At 50.5% G+C, this 24948-nt stretch overlaps 1 protein-coding gene across 7 annotated transcripts in view; it reads right to left on the bottom strand.

The window, feature by feature from the left end:
* Window positions 1-24948, bottom strand: part of RGS3 (regulator of G protein signaling 3) — a 116478-nt gene that overhangs the window by 74189 nt on the left and 17341 nt on the right. For 3 of the 7 annotated variants that reach the window (XM_036915577.2, XM_036915572.2, XM_036915574.2), the window contains 9 exons: window positions 19106-19166; window positions 17836-17926; window positions 17130-17188; window positions 10952-11033; window positions 10024-10129; window positions 8936-9287; window positions 8017-8056; window positions 2858-3054; window positions 511-594 (listed from right to left, as the gene is read on the bottom strand). In XM_036915577.2, coding sequence (XP_036771472.2) covers window positions 511-594; window positions 2858-3054; window positions 8017-8056; window positions 8936-9287; window positions 10024-10129; window positions 10952-11033; window positions 17130-17188; window positions 17836-17926; window positions 19106-19166 — 1072 coding nt within the window. Of the gene's footprint in view, window positions 1-510; window positions 595-2857; window positions 3055-8016; window positions 8057-8935; window positions 9288-10023; window positions 10130-10951; window positions 11034-15030; window positions 15723-17129; window positions 17189-17835; window positions 17927-19105; window positions 19167-24948 lie in introns of those variants that run through there. The other 4 variants (XM_036915575.2, XM_036915573.2, XM_036915583.2 and 1 more) reach the window with 4 other exon arrangements.

The following is a 24948-nucleotide window of genomic DNA, read 5'->3' as shown; positions in this document are numbered from 1 at the left end:
TCCACATCCAGGCCTCTGTTGGCAGAGCTAGAGCCCAGGAGAAGTCACAAACTTAACCGTCAGAGAGGATTTGGGGTTTGGGCTAGGATGGACCCAGAAAACCTGGGTAACTGATACCCCTCTAAAAATTCTCTTTGGCTAACAGAGTTAATCTTCTTACCAACAAAGTCATCTGTCACCACTGAGGTGAACTACCATCTCTTCTTCTGCTCCTTAGAGAAGTTGGGATAAACAATGGGATATCTTTAGGGGTTGGGAAACTTTCTAACTACAAAGATGGACTAAACAGCTTTGAGAGGTGGTGAGTTCCCCATCACTGAACATGTATAAGAAAAAGCCAGGTAGCCATTTAGTAAAGAGGGTGTGAAGCAGATAGACTTTTTAGTTTGTTTTCTACCCTGAGATTGTACAATCCTAAGACCCTCAGAAAGAGAGAACAGCTAGGGGCCTGGAGGCTGGCTGCTGAAGCCCACCAGGAAACCCCACCTGGGAAACATGTGGGAATCTTACCTCTGCAGCTTTGTTCCTCCCCTCATACAGCAGCAGCTCCTCTGATAACAAGAGGGTCCGGGCAGGGTTACAGAGGTCTAAAGGCTGAAAACAAAGTGGGCAGTTCAAAGGCGCCTGATGGAGATGGTGGGCGTGGGGGGAGGCAGCTTGTCAAAGCCAGCCACAGACAATCCTCTCCGAGCTTCTGAGAGAAGACAGCCAGCCCTCCCCCGCCCCAAGGGCCCACACCCCCCCACATACACAGATGGAAACAGAAAGACAGATTCTCTTGTCCTGGGCCAAACTGTTGCTGCCACCTTCCCAACCAACCCCCACTGCGAGAGCCACACTTTCTGGCAGGAAGTCCAGCCACAATTCGGACCTTTCCAGGCCTCCCCACCAGCTCTCCCACTACACTGGGCTCCTGGGCCCTTCCAGTCCCACACTCCCCCATCTGTCCTGTTCATGCCTCACGGGACCCCTGCTGTCAGGCTCAAGCTCTTATCCTGAAAATCTTGTGTCAGGTTTGGTCACTTGCAGCCCTTCAAAGCCAGGCCAGTCCTTGCTCTATATTTATAACATGCTTGAGTTAACTGACTCCTTCTCAGCCATCAGTTCCCAGGGACCAACTCTCACCCAAACCCCTCACCCCACCCCATCACCCTGCCCGTGCCCAGCCCAGCCCAGCCCAGCCCAGAGAATGCTGGCTAAGCTGTGGATTATCCTCATGAAAGTATATTTATAACATGGCTTCTAGGTACCTGACACCAAGCAAGATACTAGAAGAAAGATAAACAACGTTAATGACACACAGCAACCTGGATGAATCTTGTAAAGGAAGCAGGCACGAAAAGAGGCCAGACAAAACATGCTATTTAGGAAAGTGTACATGATGACAAAACAAAAGAATAGCAAGGAGATGGTTATTTTAAAGTCAGACCAGTGGGTATGTCTGCTGGGGAGTAGAGCATTACCATCAGGAAGAGAGAGGCATGGCCTCTGGAATAGGAGTAACGGTCTATTTCTTTATCTTAGTGGAGATCTGCTTTATAATTATTTATTAAACTGCATACTTAAGTGTTATGTCATTTTTGGTTTACATGTTTTATAATTTAAAAGTCTGTATAACTATAAAAAACTAGTTTTAAGTTTTTGTAAAAATTAAAAAACACCCCTGTGGATGCCAAGACCTCTGTGGTTTACAACCTAAGAAAGAGACCAAGAGAAAGACAAAGGGCAGGCCTTGCCAATGAAGTTGTCTGGGGAGAGGCATGTCATTAGCCAGATATAAGTTGCATCCTAACAAAGTGGAAATTCTAAGATCCCCTGGACAGGGACAGGCCCCAAATGGGATGCCAAGGAGACCAGAGAAGGAATGTATGGTCAGAAATTAAGCCCTTGGGACTTTGTCACCTCAATGTTGCTGACGAGAGGCTAAACCAATAGTCTTGCTGGAAAGCAATTTGTCAATATGTATAAAGAGCCTTTAAAGTCTTTATGACCCATGACCATGTCATTTCACTTCTAGGAATCTCTTCCAAGGAAAATAATCAGAGAGGCAATTTGGGCCCAAGGATTTTCACCACAGAGTTATTTATAACAGCAAAAGAAGTAGACATAAGTATCTGAACAGAGAACTGATTAAACAGACATGATTCAACCATACGATAGAAACCACTACAAAATAAAGGTTCAAAAAATATTTCATGATGTGGGAAATGTTCACGCTGCAACTTGCATTTAAAAACAACAGGATATAAAATGGGTTTGGGTTTTTATTTTTTAATGTAGATATGCACACAGAAAGACACATAAATGTTTATACTAGTTATATCTGGGAGATAGAAGAAATAAAGGTTTGGAAGTGGGAAGAAAAAGAAGGAAGAAGAAGGAGAAACAGAAGAGAGACCTGAATGGATCTCAGGCCACCAGCTAATCCTGACCAGACCTGTCTGCTGAGACCAAGGATACCAGACAAGATGCCAGATCTCAGGCTCTCCCTCGGTCATTTCCAAACAACAAACCAAGAGAAGCCAGGAAGCAGGTGCCTCAGTAAACAGGCCCTGAGACAACACAGAAAGCAACTGCAGAGTGCCTGCCCTGTCCCCAGAGAAAAGGGAATTCAGGGGGACAGGGAGGCACTCCCCTGTTGCTCAGCATCCCTATACCCACTGTCCTGTTCCTGCTCCTGGGAATCTCTGCTCCCTAGTAGAATCCCCAGAACCCTGAGCATCTGAAGCTATTTATTTGTCTTTCCCCAAAGCGGGCCCTCAGTCCTGCAACGAGGCACCATCCCTGAGTCCTGGGGCAAAGGACCCTCCTTTGTCCTCATCTCCTGCAGAAGACCTCAGGGCCATCACCGGCTCACCTGAACGAAGACGGGGAACACCAGGACTTTGGGGGCCAGGGTGACGTATGTGCCATAACTTGAGTGTGAGGCATGAGGCCTCAGGACCGAGCAGTTCTGATAGTTCCCATGGCCTTTCATGGTCTGCACTGTCTTCATCAGCCGGGACTTCTTCCCCAGGCCCGTAGAGGACTTCCCTTTACTGGGACTCCCTGACTCTGTGGAACAGAGATGGGGACAGTGAGGCATTTCCATCACCCCTGCAAAAGCATCCCCTCTGCAGAAACAGGGAGCAACACTCAGTCAACCTCTATTCACTGAGCATCTGCTATGTGCCAGGCCTGCACAACGTGCTGAGAATATAGGGAGGCTCAGAAGAGTCTTTGGCCTTGAGGAATTCCCTCACACTCTAGTGAGAAATACACATAAACCAGGAACTTCAGGGCTCAGATGGAGCTGGAAAACATCAGCTATGATGGAAGCAGCAGTTACTGTCTAGTAACCCAGGGCCTGAATCTGAACTACCAGTTTGGCCTTGTGCTTTTAAAAATCAGGAGATCTCTAACACCTGAGAAACCCGAAAATCTGACCTCACTGGGCCCACAGCCCCACACAGAACTATCAATCAGTTGGACTGCCCCATGTGACCAAACACATGCTTTCCCCCAGCCACTGTCCCCACAGCTCCCTGTGCATGCCCAACTCAGCTTGCCTATTCTGTCGTCTCCCAAGTCCTATGGACAATGGGACTGGAGATCCAGTCTCTGCAGTGGTATCAGAGACAGTGTGCTTTCCCAAGCTCCACCAGCCTGAGAAAAATCAGAGTCCACCCTTTACCAGCCAAGCGAGCCAGAGTGGCTGGCTCCCATAAGTCAGGCTAGAATAAGGAGTGGAACCTGTTGGGCTCAGGAAAGAGCACCAGCTCTGAAGCCAGATGGCTGTGCCCATATCCCACTCCTCTGCCTACTAGTTTGGTGACCTTTGGCAACTTACTTCCTCCCTCAGAGTCTTGGTTTCCGCAACAGCCAGAAAAGGACCAAGCTCACTGGGTTGCCGTAGGATTAAATGATACGTTCCAAGTAAAGCCCCTAGGACAGTGCCTGGTAAGTGCACAACAAAAGTTAGGTGCTAATTTTTCGTGGTTCTTATTGTGATTCCTCCACATGGAAAAGCTAGTTAATCAGGTGCCCCCAGGACTGTGGGAATCCTGGGTTTCACAGAAGCCAGGAAGCACTCCTAACTTGGCCACCAACTCACAAATGATTCTAATCAGAAAAAGGAGAAACTCTCCCAGGGAAGAGAGCAGAAGCTTGCAACAGCAGGGGCTCCTCTTCAAGGTGACAGGACTGGACACATACCCTCTCACTGAACAAGGGGTGGGCACACAGGTCTCTGTTATGTCCGGACCAACGAGCAGAGAAGCAAGCCCCAAAATAGCTAAAAAGTCAGGGCTTCTTGGACACAAGCAGGTAGGAGGCAAACTCCAGAGCATTCAGGCTCCACATGCACCTGAGCTCCCCGCCCAAGGGGTTCTTGCTGCCAGGGCAACTGACCAGCCCTCCCTGACCTGGATGTCCAGCGCATGTCCCAGGGCTTAGATCTCCTTCCACCACCCCCAGTCCTGGCAGCCAGGGGCTGAACAGGTGGCCTGACCCCAGCTACATCTCAGGGAAGCTCCCCACCAACGCAAGGTCTGCAGCTTCAGAGGAAAAACTCAGCTCAGAAGATTTCACACTTACTTCCTCCGCCTACCCCATGCCCCATCCCCTCAAGTGGGGTGAGAAAAACAAGTTGACTCCCTACCACAAGTGACCACCGGTCACAGTGTATCTTGGGGCCACACTCAAACCATAATAACTTAAACCACTTCCTGCCTCTTCAGAGTTGCTTAGAGAAGACCAGGGGGGGCAGTGAGTCAGGGGACAGATGCCTGGAAGTAGTTACACAGCTACTTGCCTTGTCTGGCCATGGACAACAGCCCTAGGGGGGTCTGTGCTGCCAGGCCCTGGCCCCTTTGCTCAAAGAACCCCCCTGGGTCCCACCATCTGCACTGGATTTGAGTTGAACAAGACACCTGAACTTGAGCACTGGCTTCCTGGGACTGGCTGTGTGACCTGAAAAAGCCCTTCCCCCTCTGAGCCAGTTTTCTCCAATGCAAAGTGGAGATGATACAGATCAGGGCCCCGCCTGCCCCAGGGCTGGAGGGGTGCTTAAACAAGAGACCTGATGGGAAAGGGCTTAGTGGGTGGTCTGGAGTGTGAGTACACACGAGATTATTACAAACCTATGCCAACAAATACCCCACCTGTCAGGGCTGGCATTAGGACAGGGCTGCCGGGCCTCCAGCCACACTGTGGATGGCGTCACAGGGTCAGCCTGGAACTAGACAGTCTAATTTAACACAAACAAGCCTAGACCAGAGGGGGCAGACCACATGGGACTGACAGGCAGGGGACTAAGGCAAAACAGACCAAAGTTAAAGAAGAGTACTATTTGCTGATGCCAAAATCTCTGCCTCCAACCCCCAGCCTCAGACTTTTAAAAGCACCCATTCCCTGCCATCCCCAGCCTCTCTGCTCAGGGCTGTCACAGAATCTTCACCTTGGGCCTACAAAGTCATAAAGAAGCCACTCTGCCTTCAGGTGGGAAAGGCCTGCTCGGCCTCATTTTATAGAAGAGGCAACTGAGGCCTCAAGTGGTTGAGTGGCGTGCCCAGGGTCATTTAGCCAGTCAGTGGTACAAAGCAGGATCAGCCAAACCCACGTGGCAATCATGCCAAGTGCCCTGACTCCACGCACCCCTGGTAAAGTGTGGCAAGTTGGCATGGCTCACCAAACTGATCTTCTGAAGTATCTTTTTTTAAAAAAAAAACAGTCCTGGTTGCAATCCAGCCACTAAGCTCTGTGAGGCAAGATCCTTGACTTCCCACCGGCTACCTCTTCCACCCTCTGGTCCAAACCCCTCCCTCACCCCTTTTCTCTGTAACACCTGCTTCACTGAGCAAACACAGTAATTACTCAGCTTTGCTCCAGCTTCTGAACAAGCCCTGGCAGCCATTCCACCTGGCAGTGGAGAGTCTGAGGCCAGGCTGCCTACACAGGACAGGAGAGAATGTGGAGGGCACCAGTGGCCTGAGGGAATGTGCCAACCACAGGTGGCAAGTGCCCCAGGACCCAGAAGTGCACCACAGCCTATTCAACTCAGGATGGCTCAACCCTCCCTCCCAAAAGGATGCCAGGCTGCCAGCCAGGGGAAGAGACAGAAGTCGACACCCTGGGAGACCCTTAGCCTCTGGAGACCCCCATGTGTGGTTAAGGGAAGCTTTGTCACCTGAATTCCACCTCTTCGTCTGCAACCCCAGGACTGAGCTGTGAACAATTGATATCTGGTAAAGAGCAAAGATGTCCTTGGAAACCACAATAATTACTCTCATGAAGAATAGGCAAAGCAAGGTCAAGTTCTTAACACAAAGCTTTCAAAAAGTTACCATTGTTATTAACACTATCATCATTTCCTTACTTTTCCCTCTCCCACAGCTCAGATGACTGTGCCCTTCTGGGTGCACTAAGTACTGTATTCTCAAAGGGAAATCAGAAAGTGGACACAGTTTGGGAGAACACCAAGAGGCATCTCTTGTGTGGAGAAGGAATCACTCCCCAACCACTAGCCCAGTGCAGGCAACATACCTCTCCAGCTCCCCTATTCCATGACCAGCCTTTGGACCCTTCAAGACAGCTAGAGTCAGTCATTCTCCTTCAGTCACTTAACTGAAATTCTACTGAGTCCCTTCTCTGGGTCTGGCATTGGACACACAGAAATGAGCCAGCCCAGGCCCTCCCCTTAATGAAGTCACCACTTAGCAGTAACATCTCCATTCCAACCTAATGCACCAACTAAAAGCTTTTTAAAAACTCAGTGTTGAATCACTTTCAGACTCCTCTGCAGAACACAGATTCATTTCTGACAGACCAGTCCCAGCCACCCAAACATCTCAGCCTGGAGAGAATGAAGATGCCTTCTATCAGCAGCTCTGAGCCTGGAGGAAGCCCCTTTTACCCCCAAAGCCACCGGCATTCTTCCAAGTACCTGCTCTAAACAAGCATCATCTTCACACTCTGACAGAGGGGGACAGCAAGGAAGCAAGTCTGCCTGTGGCTGCGAGAAAGACAATCTCAAGGTCAAAGGGCATTCTGTAGGCACTGGAGGAAAGGCTCAAGCACAATCAAGGCAGGCATCACGGACCACCAGGCAAGGCTGGTCTCCACCTTCCAGATGGGCGCATAGAGGGCCTGAAGGAATGCCCAGCCAGCTCCAGCATCAAGACCGACAGCTCAGGCTTCCTAGGAGAAGGAATTGGTTTTGAGCCCAGCTTCTCTCCCTGGCCCTTAAAAAATCAGGCCAGGATTTGAAGGCCAAAGGAGAAGAATCCATTCAAGCAGCAGAGGGGTCTCTGCACTTCAAAGACAACTACCCTCTGTGCAGCATCTCTCAGTGTATAGGCTACTACTCCCAACTGTTACCACCTCCTTCGATCCTCCCAACAACTTTCTGAGGTAGGAATTATCAGCCCCATTTTAGAGATGAAGAAACTGAGGCTCAATGAAAATACAGCAGAGAATATAGTTGATAATACTGCAAATCTTGCTATGTTGACAGATAATAACTATACTTATTTAATAATGTAGATAACTGTCAATCACTCCGTTGTACACTTGAAACCAATATAATTTATATATTAACTATACTTGAATTTTTAAAGAAGAAAAAAAAAGAAACTGAGGCTCAGTGAGGGAATGTGGGTTGTTCAGAGTCAAATAGTTCCGATTTCAGACCTCCTAGCTCCAAATGCCATGCCTCCCTTCTGTGCAGGCCCACCCATATTGCCTACAGCACCTAACATACATTGGCTGCATGGTAAAATTGGATGAATCTCAGTTGAATGCCTGGGTTCTGAACACTGTTTCTTACACTGCTCTCTGAATATCCCCTCTCTTCTTTCTTAGTTCAGGCCGCAAGTTAGAAAGACACTGGTTCAGTGAGGGAGAAAAGGTACCAAGAGGAAAGAGACTGTCAGTATGCTGGGGAATCCTGCCCTGTTAGGAAGACCTCTGAACTCAGGAGGCTGGGCCTGGCCTCCCCGTGACCTGGGGCTTGGAGGGCACAGCAGCCGACAGACTCACCTTCAGGGATGGCATCCTCCTCGTACACAGGCCGCAGCAGCTGCAAGGGAAAGACAGGAGACCCACCTCAGCCTCGGGAACAGGGCAGGACAAGCAGGCAGCTGCTCACCCCCAGCCTGAGGATAGGAGGGGGCACCTCAGGGCATAAGGGAAACACACGAGCTGGGGACAACATGGAGGGACTGCAGACTCCAGAATCCTCCTGGCTGTTAGAACTGAATGAGACTTTAGCTTTCAAGTCTAACTCCCTAACCAAGTCCCTAACATCCTTGATGGCAGCTTGCTCCAAGGTGCATTCCATGGAACACTGGCACTGTGGGACAATAACAACACTGCCACAAAGGGTTAGCCATCAGGGGAGTTTGGGAATGCTGGGCTAAACAAGGTTAAACCACCCTCTTTACCACAGGATGCCCTTAGAGACCCAGAGAGGCTAATATACATTGGGAATATCCCAGAAGAGGAAGAGAGTTCAGAATATTTCTTAAACTTAGTTAACCTCAGATCACTTTATTCCCAGAGCATCTCATGGGACTAATGTTTTGGGGCACCCACTCCATTATCCCACCAGATCACCATGCAGTGTCTGCTTTCACACCTCCTATGACAGGGGCTCACCGCCTGCCATGGCAGCCCATTCCACTGTAGAAAAGCACAGACTGGCAGAAAGCTCTTCCTTCTTTTGAGGCGAAATCTTTCACTCTGCAACATCGCATGGTCCTGGATCTGTCCTGAGACCACAAAGACCCATCTGCTCTCCCTACCCAGGACAGCCCTGCAGCTAACACATACCCCACCTCCTGCCTCAACACCCCTAGCTTCTTGCAGGTTCTTCCCAACACAATTTTGAGTCTTCCCATCTTCCTGGTCTCGCACAGGGACCCATGCCCTTCACCTTCCCCAGACCAGCTGTTCATACCTGGCTCCCAGGGTTCAGTGGGGCCAGGATGATGTAGTTGGGGTCGGTGGGGGCAGTGGCACGGGACAGTGCAGGCAGGGTGTGCTGGCCCCCATGCTTGGCCACCTCGGTGTAGCGTTCCCAGCCACCAAGCAGCAGCCCATCTGAGCTGTCACACACCAGGTGGCAACTGTGGCGCTGCTCGGGCCGGGCCTGGGCTCCATGGGTGCAATTCTTCTCCCGCTTGTTGGGGGGTGACTGGAGGTCATGTGTTGACTTGCAGGAGGCCCTCCGCAGGACTCCACCGTCTGGCCCCGGCTTGACCTGGGGGACCATGCGCCACACAAGCAGGATAATCTCGCTGGGGCAGCTCCTAAAAGTTGGGGGGTCACACAGAGAAGTTGAGTCTCCTGGAGACCAAGAGACCAAAGTCAGTCAGGGTAGGGGCCTTCAGAGACAGAGAGGAAGTGTTAGCAGGAAGGGAGATAGGAGGCCATCTAAAGCAGAAACAAAAAAGGGGTCTCTTAGGTCTAATTGATTGGCAGTGGCTGAGGACACTGAGGCCAAGGCCAGGTTAAACCAAAGTACAGTCGCAGTGAGATCTGTCGTGGGCAAGGTATAAACAAGGAGAAGCAAGCAAGCCACCCACATGCAACCCCTCATCCAGTCATTCTAGAAGCGAACTTAAAGTAGGCCATGAGGCTTTTACCTCAGCATGTCAAAATTTAGGAGACTTGAAATTTTTTTAAATAATTTTTAATTATACAACTGAAACATTTGCAACATCTACACATCCCTTAAAATAAAAACCAAGAGGTTTAGCTCGGAGGTAGCAGAAGTAATTAGCTAAAGTGAAAAGTGACCCCCTGGAGCTGTGCCATGAACCGCAGTGTCAGTTTGAGAGCTTCTTCCCTGCTGTTTGCTCTGGGGTCTAAAATTGCTGTGAGCCTGAACCTTCCATTTTCAGGCTGAGAAACAGATTCCCTGAGGGGCAAAGTGAATTGCTCACAGCTGGGTGAAGGAGGGAAGGGCGAGGCTACATGCCAACGGCTGGGTGGGGGAGGTGTGCCATCAGCCTGAGGCCCCAGGCCGCCCGCTGCCCCTGTCACCGGATCTCATGTGCCAGCTCCACGCATTTCCAGTGCTCCACAGGCCGCTCGTTCAGCTGCAGCACCGTGTCCAGCTGCTGCAGCCCTGCCCGCTCGGCCGGGCCCCCTGCAGGGACAAAGAAAAGCCATTTAAGAGCTCCTGAAGCTCACGACCCCCTCGAAGGACCTGGAGTGACCTCAGACAAGGACTGCCCCTCTCTCTTCCTTCCTCTGGGAAATGAAGGGCTAACCTTGGTGGCTCTTGGGGGCCTGGAAGGGAGGCACACATTTGCCATACCTCCTCCTTACCTGCTCACCCAGTGCTGGCTCACCTCTCTGCTCTCTACCCTTCAAGCCAGGTACCCTACCTCTGTCCCCACAGCCTCCTACCCCCTTGAAAACTCTTCATTGTTGCCAGGCTGCCACACTTCATTCATTACTTACGCATTATTTATTGAACACCAACCTCATGCCCATCTCTGTGTGGGCACTGGGAGACACCCAGATCACTGAGCCCCGGCTTCTCCTCTTAAGATGCTCATTCTCTGGCCAGGAGAAGCCTTAATTTGTGAAAAATAAGGAAGTAATGCCTATTTTTAAGTGCTAATCAGGCTTGTGAGAGAATAAAATACCATTTCCAAATAGAGTTCATAAACGACTCTCATTTTCCCATGCAGCCGTTCCTGAAAATATAGGTTTAGTTCCTGTTTGAAATGAAGGGAAACAAAATATAAAAATCTATTTTCATTTTGATAAAAAAATATATGAGTGGATATATTTTCATAAACCTCTGTTAATCTGTGGTCATTAAAAAATATTATTTTTGTTTTGAAAAACCAGAACACTTTGCTCCAGTTTGGGGCTCCTCTCTCAGTTCCAACATCTTGTTTGCAAAGCCCAGATGCATGATGGGCGATTAGGGCTGGCATCACCAGAAACACTCACTTACCAGAATCTACAGCCTGTACTCGAACCGGAGAGTCACAGCAGATGGTGAAGCCAAAGCCGTCCTTCCCCCTCGGAATGGTGATCTAGGACAGTTACTCTCTGTTACTCCCAGAAGCCATGAGCCTGCTGCCTCTGCTCAAGGTCGGGAAGCCCACAGGCCCCACCCCAGGGCCACCCTCCTCTCCAAGGTTGCTGGAGCCAAGAAGGAGGCTGGCCAGCCCTTGCCATTCCTATCTCAGCCCAGGCAGCTTGAACACTGGGTTATGGGCCAAGCAGGAAGGCTGGGAGCTCAGGAGGTAACCCCAGGCCAATGCAGGAAGCCCAGGATGGGGAGAGCCTTGGAAGAGCGAACTTGGCCTTCTTCAGGCCCAGCAGGCATGTGGCCCAGTCCTTTACCAAAGGGGCCACTGGACCTGCACATCTCCACATGTGATACATGGCTGGGTCCCTTTCTCCTTTCCCCCAGGGGTTCACAGAGCATCTGCGCAGGCCTGGCCCTGTGCTAAGGGCCCAGAGATGAAGCTAACATTGTTGCTGCCCTTCCAGAGCACAGGGGAACAGGGACACACATACTCACAACCTCAGGCCACAAGTCAGGGGACAAGTGCTGGCTTCTCAGGGCAGGCCATCACCACGCATCCAGTGAGGAATCTCAGGTGAGGTGGCAGGTAAAGGCACAGATAGGCCTCCTGGCTGGACCTGAGCTAGCCACTTACCTCACTATGCCTGCTGAGGCCTGTGGGCATGGAAGGTCCACACCCCTACTTTTCAGAAGTCCCCTGAAAGGGCCCTGACACCAGGATACTCTTTTCAGAGTAATATATAAAATTACTGAGGCCCTACTGCATGCCAGGCCCTGCTGAGGTTCCAAGGCATGAAGCCCTGGTCTCTGGCTCCCAGTGGGGCACAAGGATACACAGACCTCTCCAAGGCAAAGTGGACACTACAGGCACCAAAGCGAAGTGTGAGAACTGAGTTGTGAACAGTCTTTTGTGCTTGACCTTGGGCAACAGGCTTGGGGCACTGCAGGAACTAGCAAGCACTAAGTTAGTGAGAACAGCCCAGCAGCGCCCCAGTCCCACCAGCAGCAGGAAGCCGTGAGGGTGCAGCGCGGTCTGCTAGCTTAGTTCAGCTGAGCCATGCTGCACTCCCTGTGTGTGTGCCCTGCAGTTAGGCTTTGGGTCGGGCACAGAAGGCCCTGCCCCTGCCCACCCAAAGAGCAATTCCAGGCTGCTTGGAGCAGGTGTACAAGAGCAACAGACCTGAGGAGGCAAGAGTCAGCAGAGAGCTTCAGTGGGGTCCCAAGAGGCTCCCTAGAGGAAGTGAATGTGGAGTGGGCCCTGATGCAGCATGAGGGAGGGTGTCCCAGGCAGGCTGAGGAAGAAGTCAGCTCAGCAAACCTGGGGAAGGTCAAGAGTTGTGGGCATGACAGGAGACTTCTCTCTCCATCCTTTAGGGTCTATCTCTCCAAGGCTGGGTGTCGGCATTCACCTGCTGGCTGTCCCAAAGACCAGGCATGAGGAAGGAGTGAGCCAGGGGGCCCAGGGTGACCAAAGCCCTTGGAAGCTGCCGAGGAGGCCCCTGAGGCTCTGCTTCCCACCAGCCCTGGGCCTGGATTCAAAGCGAGTTTGTAAAACAGGAAATCTGACAGACAAGGGGAAGGGGGAGGGGGCAGGAAAATACCCTGTTCCCATAAGAATTCTGGGAAAACACGCAGCTAAGACAGGAAGAGAAAAAAATGGAAAGAAAGAAAGGAAAACAAACTCTGGAGTGAGTGTGAAAAGTCCAGGCTGAGGCTGAGGGAAGATGGCAGGCTCCTGGTCCACTCCACGCAGACAATGGGGATTTCAGGGGCCTTGTAACCCACCCTCAACCCAGGCAGAAGCTGGAATCCCACAGTCTATCATTTCCCAAGTCCTACCCAACCAAGGGCCACCGCTCCTCCTGCCTGGAGTGGCAGCTCTAGAAACAGGTCCCCGCGCCCATGGGCTCAGTGCTAACAGTTTGGGGACTGGCCCCAGAGTTGAATCTGGAGAGGAGTGTGCTCCAGAAAGAGAGCCTCCACCTCCCACACCCTGGTCCCCTCATCCAGGCAAGGCTGTGGACTGGAGCTCCCTCCACCATCCTGGGCAGCATTGCCTAAGAAGAGCCATCCCAGGTAACAGTCCAGGCCAGATGGGCCTGGAAAGCAGGGGACAAAGAGAGGCTGTCAGGCAGCAAGCTCCTCTCCTGGCTCAGTGTGAGGGAATGGGACCGTACGAAGGAAGCATTACACTATGCCCATCACGAGCACTGGCCATGCTGAGAGGATGGTGTCCAAAGAACCTGATCATCACCGCAGCCCTGGTGGCAGGCAGGGTTAGTTGTAGTGTGCCCATTTCACAGAGAGGGACACCAAAGCCTGAAGTGAGGAAGCAGCAGCCCCAGCTCTCAGCCCTCCTCCCTGACTTCAGGGTCAGGGGTGAGGAGCACAGTCCTGTCCTGACTCTGGGACCCAGGCAGCTCCTGGCAGAGGCCATCCTTTTTGGGGGTGGTTCTTGCTCTTTCCTGTCCAGGGCAGGAATTGCCACTGCTCCCAGATCTCACCCATGCCAGCACCTCACTTCTGCCCTCCTGCCTGATCATCTGTTGTGCCTAGACTCCAAATCCCTAAATGACACCATTAATTGAACACTTCCTATATGTATGTACACACCAGGCCCTGCACCAGGCACTTTATATACAGCATTCCATTTACTGTTACAGTATCTTCAATGGACACTGTCATCCCAGTTCCACTGACAGGGAGACAGAGGCTCCGGGAGGCAAAGTGGTGTGTTTAGGAGCCACAGCTAAAGAAGGGCTGAGCTGGATTTGAGCCTAGGTCTGGCAAAAAGCTGGTGCTCTCAACCCTGAGCTGGTTTCTAGCATAGGATCTATTTTGCACTTGAGTCCCAGAGCCCCAGGCTAGCCAGTACTCATGCCTTCCCCACTCTGACAGCCAGCATGCTGGGACTTCTGGTCAACAGTCCCAAGGCGACCACAGACTTCTCAATCTCCCATCCAGTGCCTGCTCTGCCTCATGGCTCTACCACCCACCTGCTGGTGTTGCAGGAGCCACTCTGCCCTGCTCCAGGGGGGTGAAGAGGGTAGAGCGGGGTAGGTCAGGGTGGGGCTGTGCTGGGCAGGACCTGAGAGCTGGGGAGGACTGGAGGAAGAACACCTGGGGTCCCACAGAAGCAGGGCCACCATACAGGAGGCCCCTCTGGATATCTCCCTGGGACCTAAGGCTGGCTGAAAGTGTCAGGACTCAGATTCTAGTCTCGTCACTAAAATACACAGAGGAACTTTTCCATACTTTTAAAATTCAAACCATTCCTGAGCTACCATCAGCTTGACAGTCCCCAAATCTGGACATCCTTTGCCTTTATTCTCCCTCACACCATTCCTTTCTTAAGAAAAAATGCCCATCACCCTTCCTGGCTGCTAATGGATCATCACTCCCACACTGCCACACGTCCCAGGACTGGAGGCTAAGAGGCCAAGCCCTCTCAGGGATACCGGGCTCCAGAGGACTTGGGAGCCACCTCAAGGCATCACAGCCACCAGGGAGGAGAGCCATGTGTGTGCATATACACAGAAACATCCCATCTCATATACAAGCACACACCATCACACACACCCCACGCAGGACAGGCACTGCTGTCTCATGAGAAGTAGGGCAAGTTGGCAAAAAACACAAAACTCAGCTGCTCAGCAACCTAGCCACTTCCCATCTCAGGCTTGGGATGCTTTTTCTAACCCATATTCCCCCAAAATAAAAATAACAGAAAACCAACCAGATAATCTCACCAAGGATACCACCCAGCCCGTGGTTAGGTGACACAGAACTGGGCCCCATCTGCCCCCTAGAAAGGCGCAGTAGGTGAAGGCTCGACCTCAGATTCAGCTCCTGCCTCTATCCTCCCCCCAGATCAAAATGAACCTGCAAGGAGCAGGAGGCAAGGGAGGCCTCATGGGGAGAGAAGTCCTGCTCGGGGGAGCTCCCATCTCCAACCCCTAGCGACAGCCAGTGCAACCCCCAAGGGGCCAAGCACCCACCTGGCGGTAGCGGCGCTCCGAGCACACCTTGCAGAGCCCATTGAAGCGGTTCATGGCTGCGGGTCCTGCCTCAGCTGCCGCTCCATGAAAACCCAGCTCTCCCCCCCAGCAGTGGGAGCCCGCACTGCGCCCCGTCAGCCTGGCATGACCGCCCTGGGAAGCCCGCCCCGCAGAAGAATGGCAGGAAATCACCTCTCACCTCCCCAAGCCCTGTCTGTGCTGTGTGCCTCTGCACGATAAGCCCGAAGGCTTCCTGAAACCTCAGAATGACAAGGAAGAGGGAGAGTTTTATATTAAAATTCCTGTCAACTAGTTAGTATTCCCCGGGCCCCGGCGGGGAGAGGGCGCCTTTGTTCTGGCTGCATTCTCCGCCATGGGCCACTTTGTGACTCCAGTGTTCTCACAAACACCCCTGGCTGGAGCAGAACCCAGGCAGAAAATGCGGCCCACTCCATAACAACGCTGCCTGCCCCTGCAAACCCCAGTGTCCCTGGTAGCAAATCCAGGGGACTAACCCAGCCTAAAGCATCCAAGGACCCCTTGGGGGAGTGCACTCACAGACACATCTGGAGTCTGAGGACGTGCCTGCCACTCAGAAGCTACTTACAAATCAGTTTCCTCATCAGTGTCTGTGGGCTGCTTTAAGGATTTGATGGCACAGAGACCACAAAGTCACATTGGAAGGGTTTCCAATCACGGGAGGATCTAGTCTCCTCATTTTACTCATTAAGCCACCTAGAAACCTACAGTGTTGATGTCCATGATTCCCACAAACCACCAGGGAGGCTCCCTGGTCACTCCCCTCTGTGCTCAGCAAGGACAGAGAGAGAGAGGGAGAGAAAGAGAGAGGGAAAGACAGAAAGGTCTTTGAGGTTCTCTGACTGAAGCTAGAAGTTTTAAATTCCTAATGAAACTACAGAAAACAATAACTGGCAAATTACCCTTAATACTGTGCTATCTAATACAGTTGTGACTAGACACATGTGCAAGGTAAATTTAAGTTCTTCAAATTAAATAACATCTAATATTCAGGTCCTGAGTCATTCTAGCCATGTTTCAATAGCCACAGGTGGCTCGTAGCTACCATATTGGACAGTGCACCTCTAGACTGCACGGTCCATGAGGGCAGGGACGTTGGACTTGTTCACAGTGATAGCCCAGCACCCAGCACAGGGCCTGGCCTGTATAGATGGTCAATAATACTTAATGAATGGATGAGTAAGTGAATGAATGAATGGAGTGAAAAAAGTGAAATTTTTTTGTAGATGACAATACACATCTATTAAGATATCATGGAAAACATCATGGTCATATCTTCCCAACCAGGCCACACGTAGGGGGCTGGATGGCACAGTGCACTTAGGAGGTGGCCAGACCATGCTTTAGATCCCGCCCCAACCAAGGGCAGGTTGTGTGGCCATAGAGAGTGACCTAACATCTCTGAACTTTGCATGTCCGCTTATCTGTGAAATGGGAAGTAACAACCACCTCTGAGGTGGCAGTGAGAATTCAATTAGACAACAGCACCTGGCACAGAAGGGCTACTCAACCACTGAGGTTTGTTTTTCCCTCTCTTCATTGCCAGAGAAAACCATGGATCACTTGTCATGTCATGCAAAGAGATAGAATGAATTCTAGGGAGCCCTCCAAAATCCCTATGTGACGGTTCCTTTCTAGATTCAAAATCCAAATGGAGTGAGACCCCACTGGCCTCAGGTTCAGATGCATGGTTTAAACCTGAGAGGGCAATTCGGCCACAGTGCCAGGGTAATGAGGGGCCTGAGGGGGACTGTGGGAAAGAAAGGACTCAGCTTCAAGAGACCAAAAGATTCAGATTCCTCCATTTCCAGGGGCCAGGCCTGGCACTCTCCACCTTGCCAGGAGTATGAATAACATGAGAAAAGCATAAGAAATAATACCATGAAAATACATGACTTGTTGATTATCCAAGGGCCAAGTGACCCTGAGTCCCAAGCACCAAATGCCGCCCTGTTTAGGGGTTTTCTGGGCCATGGAAGTGACCAGGAGTCGGTTAGAGCCTAAAGCAGTGCTCTGGTCCCCTCAGTCCTGCCCAGGCTTGTCCCCACTTACCCACCTACCTTAAGTTTCTCCTGATTCTCAGGGTCCCCACCTCCTCCGGGCATTCTCATTAGCGGGTCTGGAAAGTGACAGAGTCAGAGTGTTTCTGCTGGCATATAAGGATATAAGGGTCCATTCCACAGACCACCCAGTGGGTGAGGCCAGGACGCCAGACCCATGCAGCTACCCAGGTCACTCTTGGCCCCAGAATGTGGGGTAGGCCAGGGTACAGGCCAGGCAGGGGCTCAGGAGCCAGGACTATGGGTGGGAAGGTCAGAACAGAAGGGAACACAAAATCCAAATCCTGAGCCTTAGGATTCTTGGCGGGGCCCACATGGCCTGCCCCAGCGGTGGGCACCCCAAGGTTAGCAAGTTGGCCTTTGGTGGCATCCTTAGACCACAGAACCTGGGAAAGGGATATTCAGGAAGCTCCTGAAGCCCAGTGCTCCATGAGGTAGTGTGGGGAGAGCTGAACTACATGAGGCTAGGCCCAAAACCCACTCCAAGGAATGTCTAACCACGTGAAAAAGGTGCCGTGGGCAAGATGCTGTCTGCAGCCTGCATTCAAGCAGGTGCTTATGAGAAGTCCCTGGACCCTTGGCCTGATCGCAGCCTCGGGTGACAGGTGTCACCAAACATAGGGGAAGTGCTGCGACCCAGGAAGGGAACAGGGAAGTCACGGGGACACAGCCTGCATGGCAGAAGCTGAAGGCAGTGTGTACGCACCTCTCCGGGGCTGCAGTCGCCGTCTGGCCACCTTCAGGTGCTTGGTCCGGCCCAGGGTTTCCCCCAGAAGGTAGTACCAGCCACTGATCTCCTGTCATGAGAGAAGGCGTGAGATGCTCAGACAAAGGAGGCAGAGGGCACAGGTCAGGCTGCCACAACCCCCCCTCAAAAAGCAGCAGCTAGAGAGTCTCCCTCAGGAGCAGCATCTCTGCAGAGACAGCCACTCCAGCCCCCCAACCCCAAAGGGAGCTGCCATGCCTGCACCTCCAGAAAGCCTTCCCTGATGCTCCAGGCAGAGCTGGTCCTCCCCTCTGCTCAATCCCCACAGCCTCTTGCCGCTGGAGGGCAACTATCGACTTGCATGACTGCTTCCCCAACTGGGCCATGCACAGGCTTTTCCAGGTGCCTAACACTGTGCTTGGTATCAGTAGAAGCCCACTGAATGTTAACAGAACAGAAAGAAAGGAGTGAAGGAGGGGTGGGGAGGTCAGAAAGTAGGCATTCTGAGGTTCTTGAGCAGTTCCTATGGGGAGTCTCTCCTCCCAAGAGGGACGAGGCCAGGGCTGTAATCAAGAGATGGTATCTGGGACCCTCATGCAGGGTAAAGTGTCCTCAGCCACTCTACCCCAGACTTCACCTCCAGAAAACAACCTGGGCAGCAGGGCTGCCTGGCAACTCCACGCAGCAGGCCACCAGGACATGTCTGGGAATGTACAAAAGGAGCACATCCCTCCTCTGTTCAGAAGCCTCTAGTTTGGTCGGGGGTGCAGGGCAAAGTAGAGATGAAAAAGGGACTGGCTATGCAGAGGGAGCAGTCTCTCCATCCCAAAGAGCCCTCACTCAGTCTGAAGGAAAGCTCCGTAGAGGATGCTGCTCACTCCATCTCTGAGCACATGCTAGACCAGGAAACATTAGGCCTAGTAGACAGTGTCAAGAGGACCCCTGGAACAAACTATGACCTTCTCCAGGACAAGCCCAGAAGCGCTCGAAGCTCTGAATGTCCTTCTTAATGGCAGACAGCAGACCCAGAGCTTCTTGGGAGGACTTGGGGCTAACTACTCTCTGACAAGAACAAACCAAGAAAGGTATCTAAACCCTAGGTCAGGCACATGATAAACACAGTGCTGTTATTCAGACCAAGGGGTACCTGTCTCAGCAGGGCACCATCTCACAAGCAGAAGCCCCACCCAAGGGCTTGCAGACAAAGGCCCCTGCCTGTACTAGCCCTGGCCTGGGAGATGACCCTGCCAGAAGCTTCCCTAGGACCCACCTTGTCTGGAGTCAGGAGGGACTTCACCCCGAAGCTCATGCAGCCGATGAGTCCACTCTTTCTAGGAGAACAACAGAGGCTTGAGTCAGCCCCTTTTCCCTGGGTTGTATCAGGAGGTCATTCAGTGTATCAGGGTAACATAAGTATGCCTGATGCACTGCAGTTTACCAAGCATTTTCACCTGCATCATCTCGTGTCATCTCACCAACTTTGTGAGTTGGGCTAGAGAGGAATTATTCTCTCCATTTCACAGGGGGAAAAGCTGAGACTCAGAGTTCGTCCCCTCCCAAGGTCACAGGACTAGTGGGTAGTAGAGTCCTGTGAGAAACCCAAGTGTCCTAGGTCATGGGGCGCAACTGACTCCCCAGCCACAGAAGCCCAGAACTACCTCACAGGTTTTGACTGTTCTGGTGCTAGGTAGGTCTGCAGAGCTGGTCCCCACAGGGAATTTCAGCTCCTCCACTGATGCTCAGTCAAAGGGAAAAGTTATGGGACCTCAAGTTCAAGAAACTTTGTCTCAGGTCCAGGTAGGACCTGGGCAGTTCCTGGATAGTTTCAGAGCAAGGTCCACACCAACCCAAAAATCATCAAGACCAACCTGAGCTGGCTGGGCAACTAGGCATGAGCTAAAGGTCTTGTGGGGATATCACACTGGGGCAACAGGCTGAGATCAATTGTGTCCCTCTTGGCTAAGAGTAATTCAAAGTTCCTGAGGATTGTCTACCATTGAGCCCCCAGTGCCTAACTCTCAAGAACTGATACTTTCCAACTTCCAAAAATAATGGCATCAATTAATATCAGTGAAAGGCAAGAAATAACCTCACTACTGGAAGAGAAAAAGAAGTTTACAAATCGATAGTTTAATGAGAAAAAGGCCCTCAAAAATATCAGCAATGGTTGTTAATGAGAAAGACACCCATGAAAATAATGATAATGATTGTATCTGGTAGGTGGGCTTAGAGGGGTTTTTGTTTTCTTCTTTCAGTTTTCAGTGTTCTCAAATTTTCACAGGGGAGAAGCACTTTTTTTGTAATCAGAAAAAAGAAAGCATAAAAGTATTTGAAAGTATTTCTATCTACCACATCTATCCTAACACTAGAGTTGATTTTTTTCTGCTCTCCTCTCTCTTAGCACATCCCCAATTCAGACCCCTTCAGAGATCGGTTAATAGTTATTGATCAAAAAACAACACAGGTATTTAGACTGGAGCATAACCCTGGTGATTGGCTTCAGTATCTGAGGGACCCACATAGATGAGGGAGCGGCATGCATTGTGGAAGGATATCAAAGCCAAAGATGGAATGAACTGGCTAGATGGGTAGTGAGCTCCCTGGAGATATGCCTCCCCAGAACCTGGTTTAAAGGGGCCTGAGAAAGGCTCTAGCCAGGGGTGCATGACAGAACTCCTTGAAGAGCCTGTCCAAGTCCTGTGCCCCAGTGCCTGCTCCCAGGCATCCAGGCACAGGAGGTCCAAGATGGGATCCAGGCATTCAAGTCTGGAGAAAGATGTCCAGAGGATCCTGCAGGGCACCCACCCATGCCTGCCCCAGTCAAGGTCCAGTGGTCTAGAAGTTCCCTATAAATACATATTGTTTGGATTCTCCAGAAAGGGTGGCAGCTTCCACCTGACAGTCCTAAGCAAATCGAAACTGGTTTCTCACAGCCAGCCAAATCAAGTGAGGGGCAGGGATGCAGAACGCTAGGGATGATCCTCAGAACTGGTGCCCTTTCCCTGCAGATGCACACTCTGCACCTGGCAGTGTCTCAGCAACTGCTCTCACTCTGCCACTCCCCCCTGCCCTCTCTCCTCCCCCATGTCCTACAGCATGTGCTCCACCTGCTCCCCCACTTCCTTGCCCCCTCCCATCACACAAGGCCATTTTAATCATCTCCCAAAGAGGACAGTGCAGTCACCCCAGTAAAGGGATCTTTCCATTCTGCCTTCCCAGCCCACCACCGAAACCAAACACTCCCCCCTCCCAGGAAGAGGCAGAGGCCAACTCGCACTAATGGAGAGGCAGCTGCACTGACTGTCACGAGCAGCAGACACTGATCTGAGCCACCTTCCAGAAAAGCCTTGTCAAGATTGTGCCAAAGTCCTCACCACCAATTTAATGTTGTTTGTCAATATGTTCAAGATCAATCCAGCCAGTACCTAGGTGCCCACACTGCCTTGTACACTTTTCTTTCACCACGGGTATGGCAGTAACTTTCTAATCTCCAGGCACGATGCTTTAGCTGTAATAAAGGTTGCTTCTTCCTGCTCTTCAGTAAGTGGAATTTTCATTCCCTGGTGCTTAGAGAATGCTAAATGGTTAATAGCCTCCCATGAGTTTTGCTTCCTGCTAAGGGGCCTCCAATGACTTCATGATAATCCAGGCCAAGTAGATAGTCACAATTAAGGTCCATAAGCAGGAACCTCTAAGTGTTCTTCAATTAGCTACTTCATAAGCCTGCTTTTGAGAAAATCTTTGGAGGAAGAAAGACTTCTTTCACAGGCAACCTGAGTACCCGGCAATATAGGAGTCAGCTTAGAAACTTGGGAACTAATACTCACCCTGGAGACTGCCTGAAATTTTACGAGGCACAAGTGTCAGGGGCCAAGCCTTGATTACTTCTGAATACTGAACCCTGAGCTCAGGGCCTGGAGCACTCAGTGAAGGCTTGACAAATGGGTGAATCCATCATGCCCATGGTTGGCAGGCACTGGGCAAAGAGCCGCAGCATTAAGGAAGCAAGACAAATATGCAGGAATTTAAATAGCAATTCAAGACAGCAATACAAGGGATGTCACTAGAGAGGGCAAGATTGACAGACGAACAGTGCAGGCGACAAATGCTGAAAGCTCAGGGAGGCAAGAGGTAGTTTAGGGCTGAGATGCTCAAAGAAGGCCTAAAGAGTTAAGCCAGAGAGAACAAAAAAAGGAGCACTCCAAGCAGAGGGAACAGCCAGTACAAGGGCTTAGAGGTTCCACTTCATGGAACACCCATGGAGGATAGCACTCTGCTCAGGTAACTTTTGAGCATAGGGTAGGAGTCCCACTGCAAAATGAAAATGCATTATTTTGAGGAAATGCACTTTAATGCTCTCAGGGACCTTAATCTATTTCTGTTGGAGGTTCTGCTATTTAGTCTCAATTTATTTTTAATTTGATGGCTTAAATTAAACACATTTTTCCATTCATTTTTGCTTTCCTTAGGCTCAGTCTCCATTTCTGGTCACAAGCTTTCTAACATTATGGCACTGTACTTGGCATTTACATCCTGTTTGTAAAACAGATTAAAGGACAGAGTATGCTTACAGTGCCCAGGACAGCAAGCAGACTCCATAAATGTAGGTACTGTTCACAGAAAAGATCATGTTCCTCAAACACATGTATATGTGTGTTTTGGTTGTTTTTAACTTGGTGCATAACATTACAATTCTTTGATTGCTCTCTGGCCACAAGTTCTGAAAACACTGTAATTGGTCCTAGAAGGTTCGGTTTGGCTTTCACCATATCATCACACAAAACATTTAAATGGCTCAGTACCATAGTCAATGATATTAAGAAATTACTATTAATTTTTAAGCATGAGAATGGCATTGTGATTGGGTTTTTTTAGCCATTTCTTAGAGACATATATATATATGATGAAATGAGATGCCTGAGATTTGTTTTAAAATAACTCACTGCAGGAGGGGAGAGTGAGTGCAGACATCGATGAAATAAGATTGGCCTTGTATTGATGACTGATGAAACTGGGCTATAAATATGTGAGAGTTTACTATATTTTTTTCTTTGCATATGTTTAAAAATATCTATAATTTTTGAAAACTGAAAGAAACCTTAGAGTCTTTCACTGTATTTTACAGATGAGGAAACAGGCCCAGAGGTAAGAGGACTTACCCATGGTATCGGAGCAAGTTAGAGCTAGACCAGAATCTGCAGCTCTAAGGCCCGGTTCTCTCAGCTCCCAATGTGATCACCATGAGGAGAAATCATCCAGCCTTTCCCCAGAACTTCTCTGTAGATCATCTTGTTTCTCTAATACAAGTTCACAGCCATCACTGCAAGGCTCTTGAGGATTTGTGAAACAGATTATTTCCCTTTTATCTCCTGTCAGTTTCAAAATGTAACTGCCACATGGTCAGCAGGACGATGTATATAAAACTACATTATAAATGCCATGAGACGTAGCCCAAGCCCCAAGGAACAAGTGTACTGACATAGAAAGAATATGGCTTTGGAGTCATTTATCACCGGTGTGAGACGGTTAAGTGTACTGTAATGTGGTAGTTTGGCACCAGACTGCCTGCATTTGCATCTTGTTTTCACCACATCCCAGCTGTGTCACCTTGGGCAAGTTACTGAACCTCTCTGTGCCTTCATTTCCTCACCTGTAAAAGAGTGACGAAAATAATACCTACCTTATAGAGTGCTGTGAGGATTAAATGCATGGAATAATAATAATAATAAATGCAGATAATGCATGGAATAGGCTTGGACTAATGTCCAACACATAGCGGACATTGAGTGCTTAATAAATATGAGCTGTTATGTAACCTCAGGCAAATTTCCTCGCTTTCATAAACCTCCATTTCCTCTTCTATGAAGAGAGGGACGATCATAATTCCTCCCTCTCAGGACTGTTATGAGGATTAAATAAGATAATGTATGTAAAGTGTTTGGCACAGAGAAGAGTTCAATAAATGTTTCCTTCCTTCCGTAATTGTCTTTCATATTGATAAGTTGAATGTCTGTCCTTCGGAGAAGCACAATTTGATTTGAGATCATTCAGCAGGGCCAAAGTTTCCTGCAGTCGCTCTGTCTGCCTGTCTAGCTCTGAGTCTTACCAGTCAGAGGCGATTCTATACCCTGCCTCCATGCTGAGCTCGTCTCCATGGTGCTGGCAGCTGCAGCAGGGCCCGCTGTTAGAAAAGCAGGCCTGTCTGAGCCGGCTCTGTCCCTCTGGAGCTTTGCGTTGGGACTGTGACCACAAGTTCAACTGTGTTTTGTTTAATAAGGAATCTCACTTTCCCAAAATAGGCAACAAGTGGAGACACTGCCTCTGTCACGCTGCCTTGCTGGGTGCTGACTCACTTTCCCCGGCATTACTCTCTTTTCCAAAAACCGTAAACTGCCCTGCTGCTTCTGCACCAGCTCCCTGCTGGCTAGCTCTGGCCTCAAGGGAGGGCGGCTTTCAGCAGGAAGGGCTGGGGGAGCAACTCCCAGTCTGGTGTCTGCCTCCAGCACCTGCTCCCCTCCTTGTCTCTGCCCAGTGGGCTCACCAGAAGTCCTCGGACTGTCCTCCTCCGGCTCCTTCAGGGCTTTCCCCTCAAGAAGACTCTGACCCTTGGTCCTTGGCACTCACTGTCTACCAGGTGGTCTCACTGCTCAGAATGTCACCCACAGCCTTGGTGGTCATGGCTCCTAGGTCCCTACTGCGGGTACAGCCCTCTCTCTCCCCTGAGCTCTGGGTCAGCAAAGGCAGCCTCCTACCCAGCTGCCTCACGGCTGCTCTGCAGGCTCCTCCATCTCACCCTATCCAACACTGGCTCCCCTTCCTCTCCAGAACACTCTGGCTTAGCTGGGGACACCACCCGATACCCAGGAGCCATCCATGACTTCTCCCACTGCTCTCACAGCCAAATCACCACTAAGTGCTATTGACTGAACCTCCTAAATATGTCCTGGGTCTATTTCTTCCCCTCTATCTATAAATCATCTCCCTCACAGATCACAAGAATCTCCTAGCTCCTCCCCAACCTCCCAAAGACCTACCAGAATGATAGGTAATTCTATTATTCCCTCCTCAGCACCCTTTAATATCCCCCTATTGCCAGATTCCCACACACCTAGT

Source organism: Manis pentadactyla, chromosome 3 (genome assembly GCF_030020395.1).
Source record: "Manis pentadactyla isolate mManPen7 chromosome 3, mManPen7.hap1, whole genome shotgun sequence".
Classification (NCBI taxonomy): domain Eukaryota; kingdom Metazoa; phylum Chordata; class Mammalia; order Pholidota; family Manidae; genus Manis; species Manis pentadactyla.
This window is presented reverse-complemented; position numbering and strand designations above follow the sequence as displayed.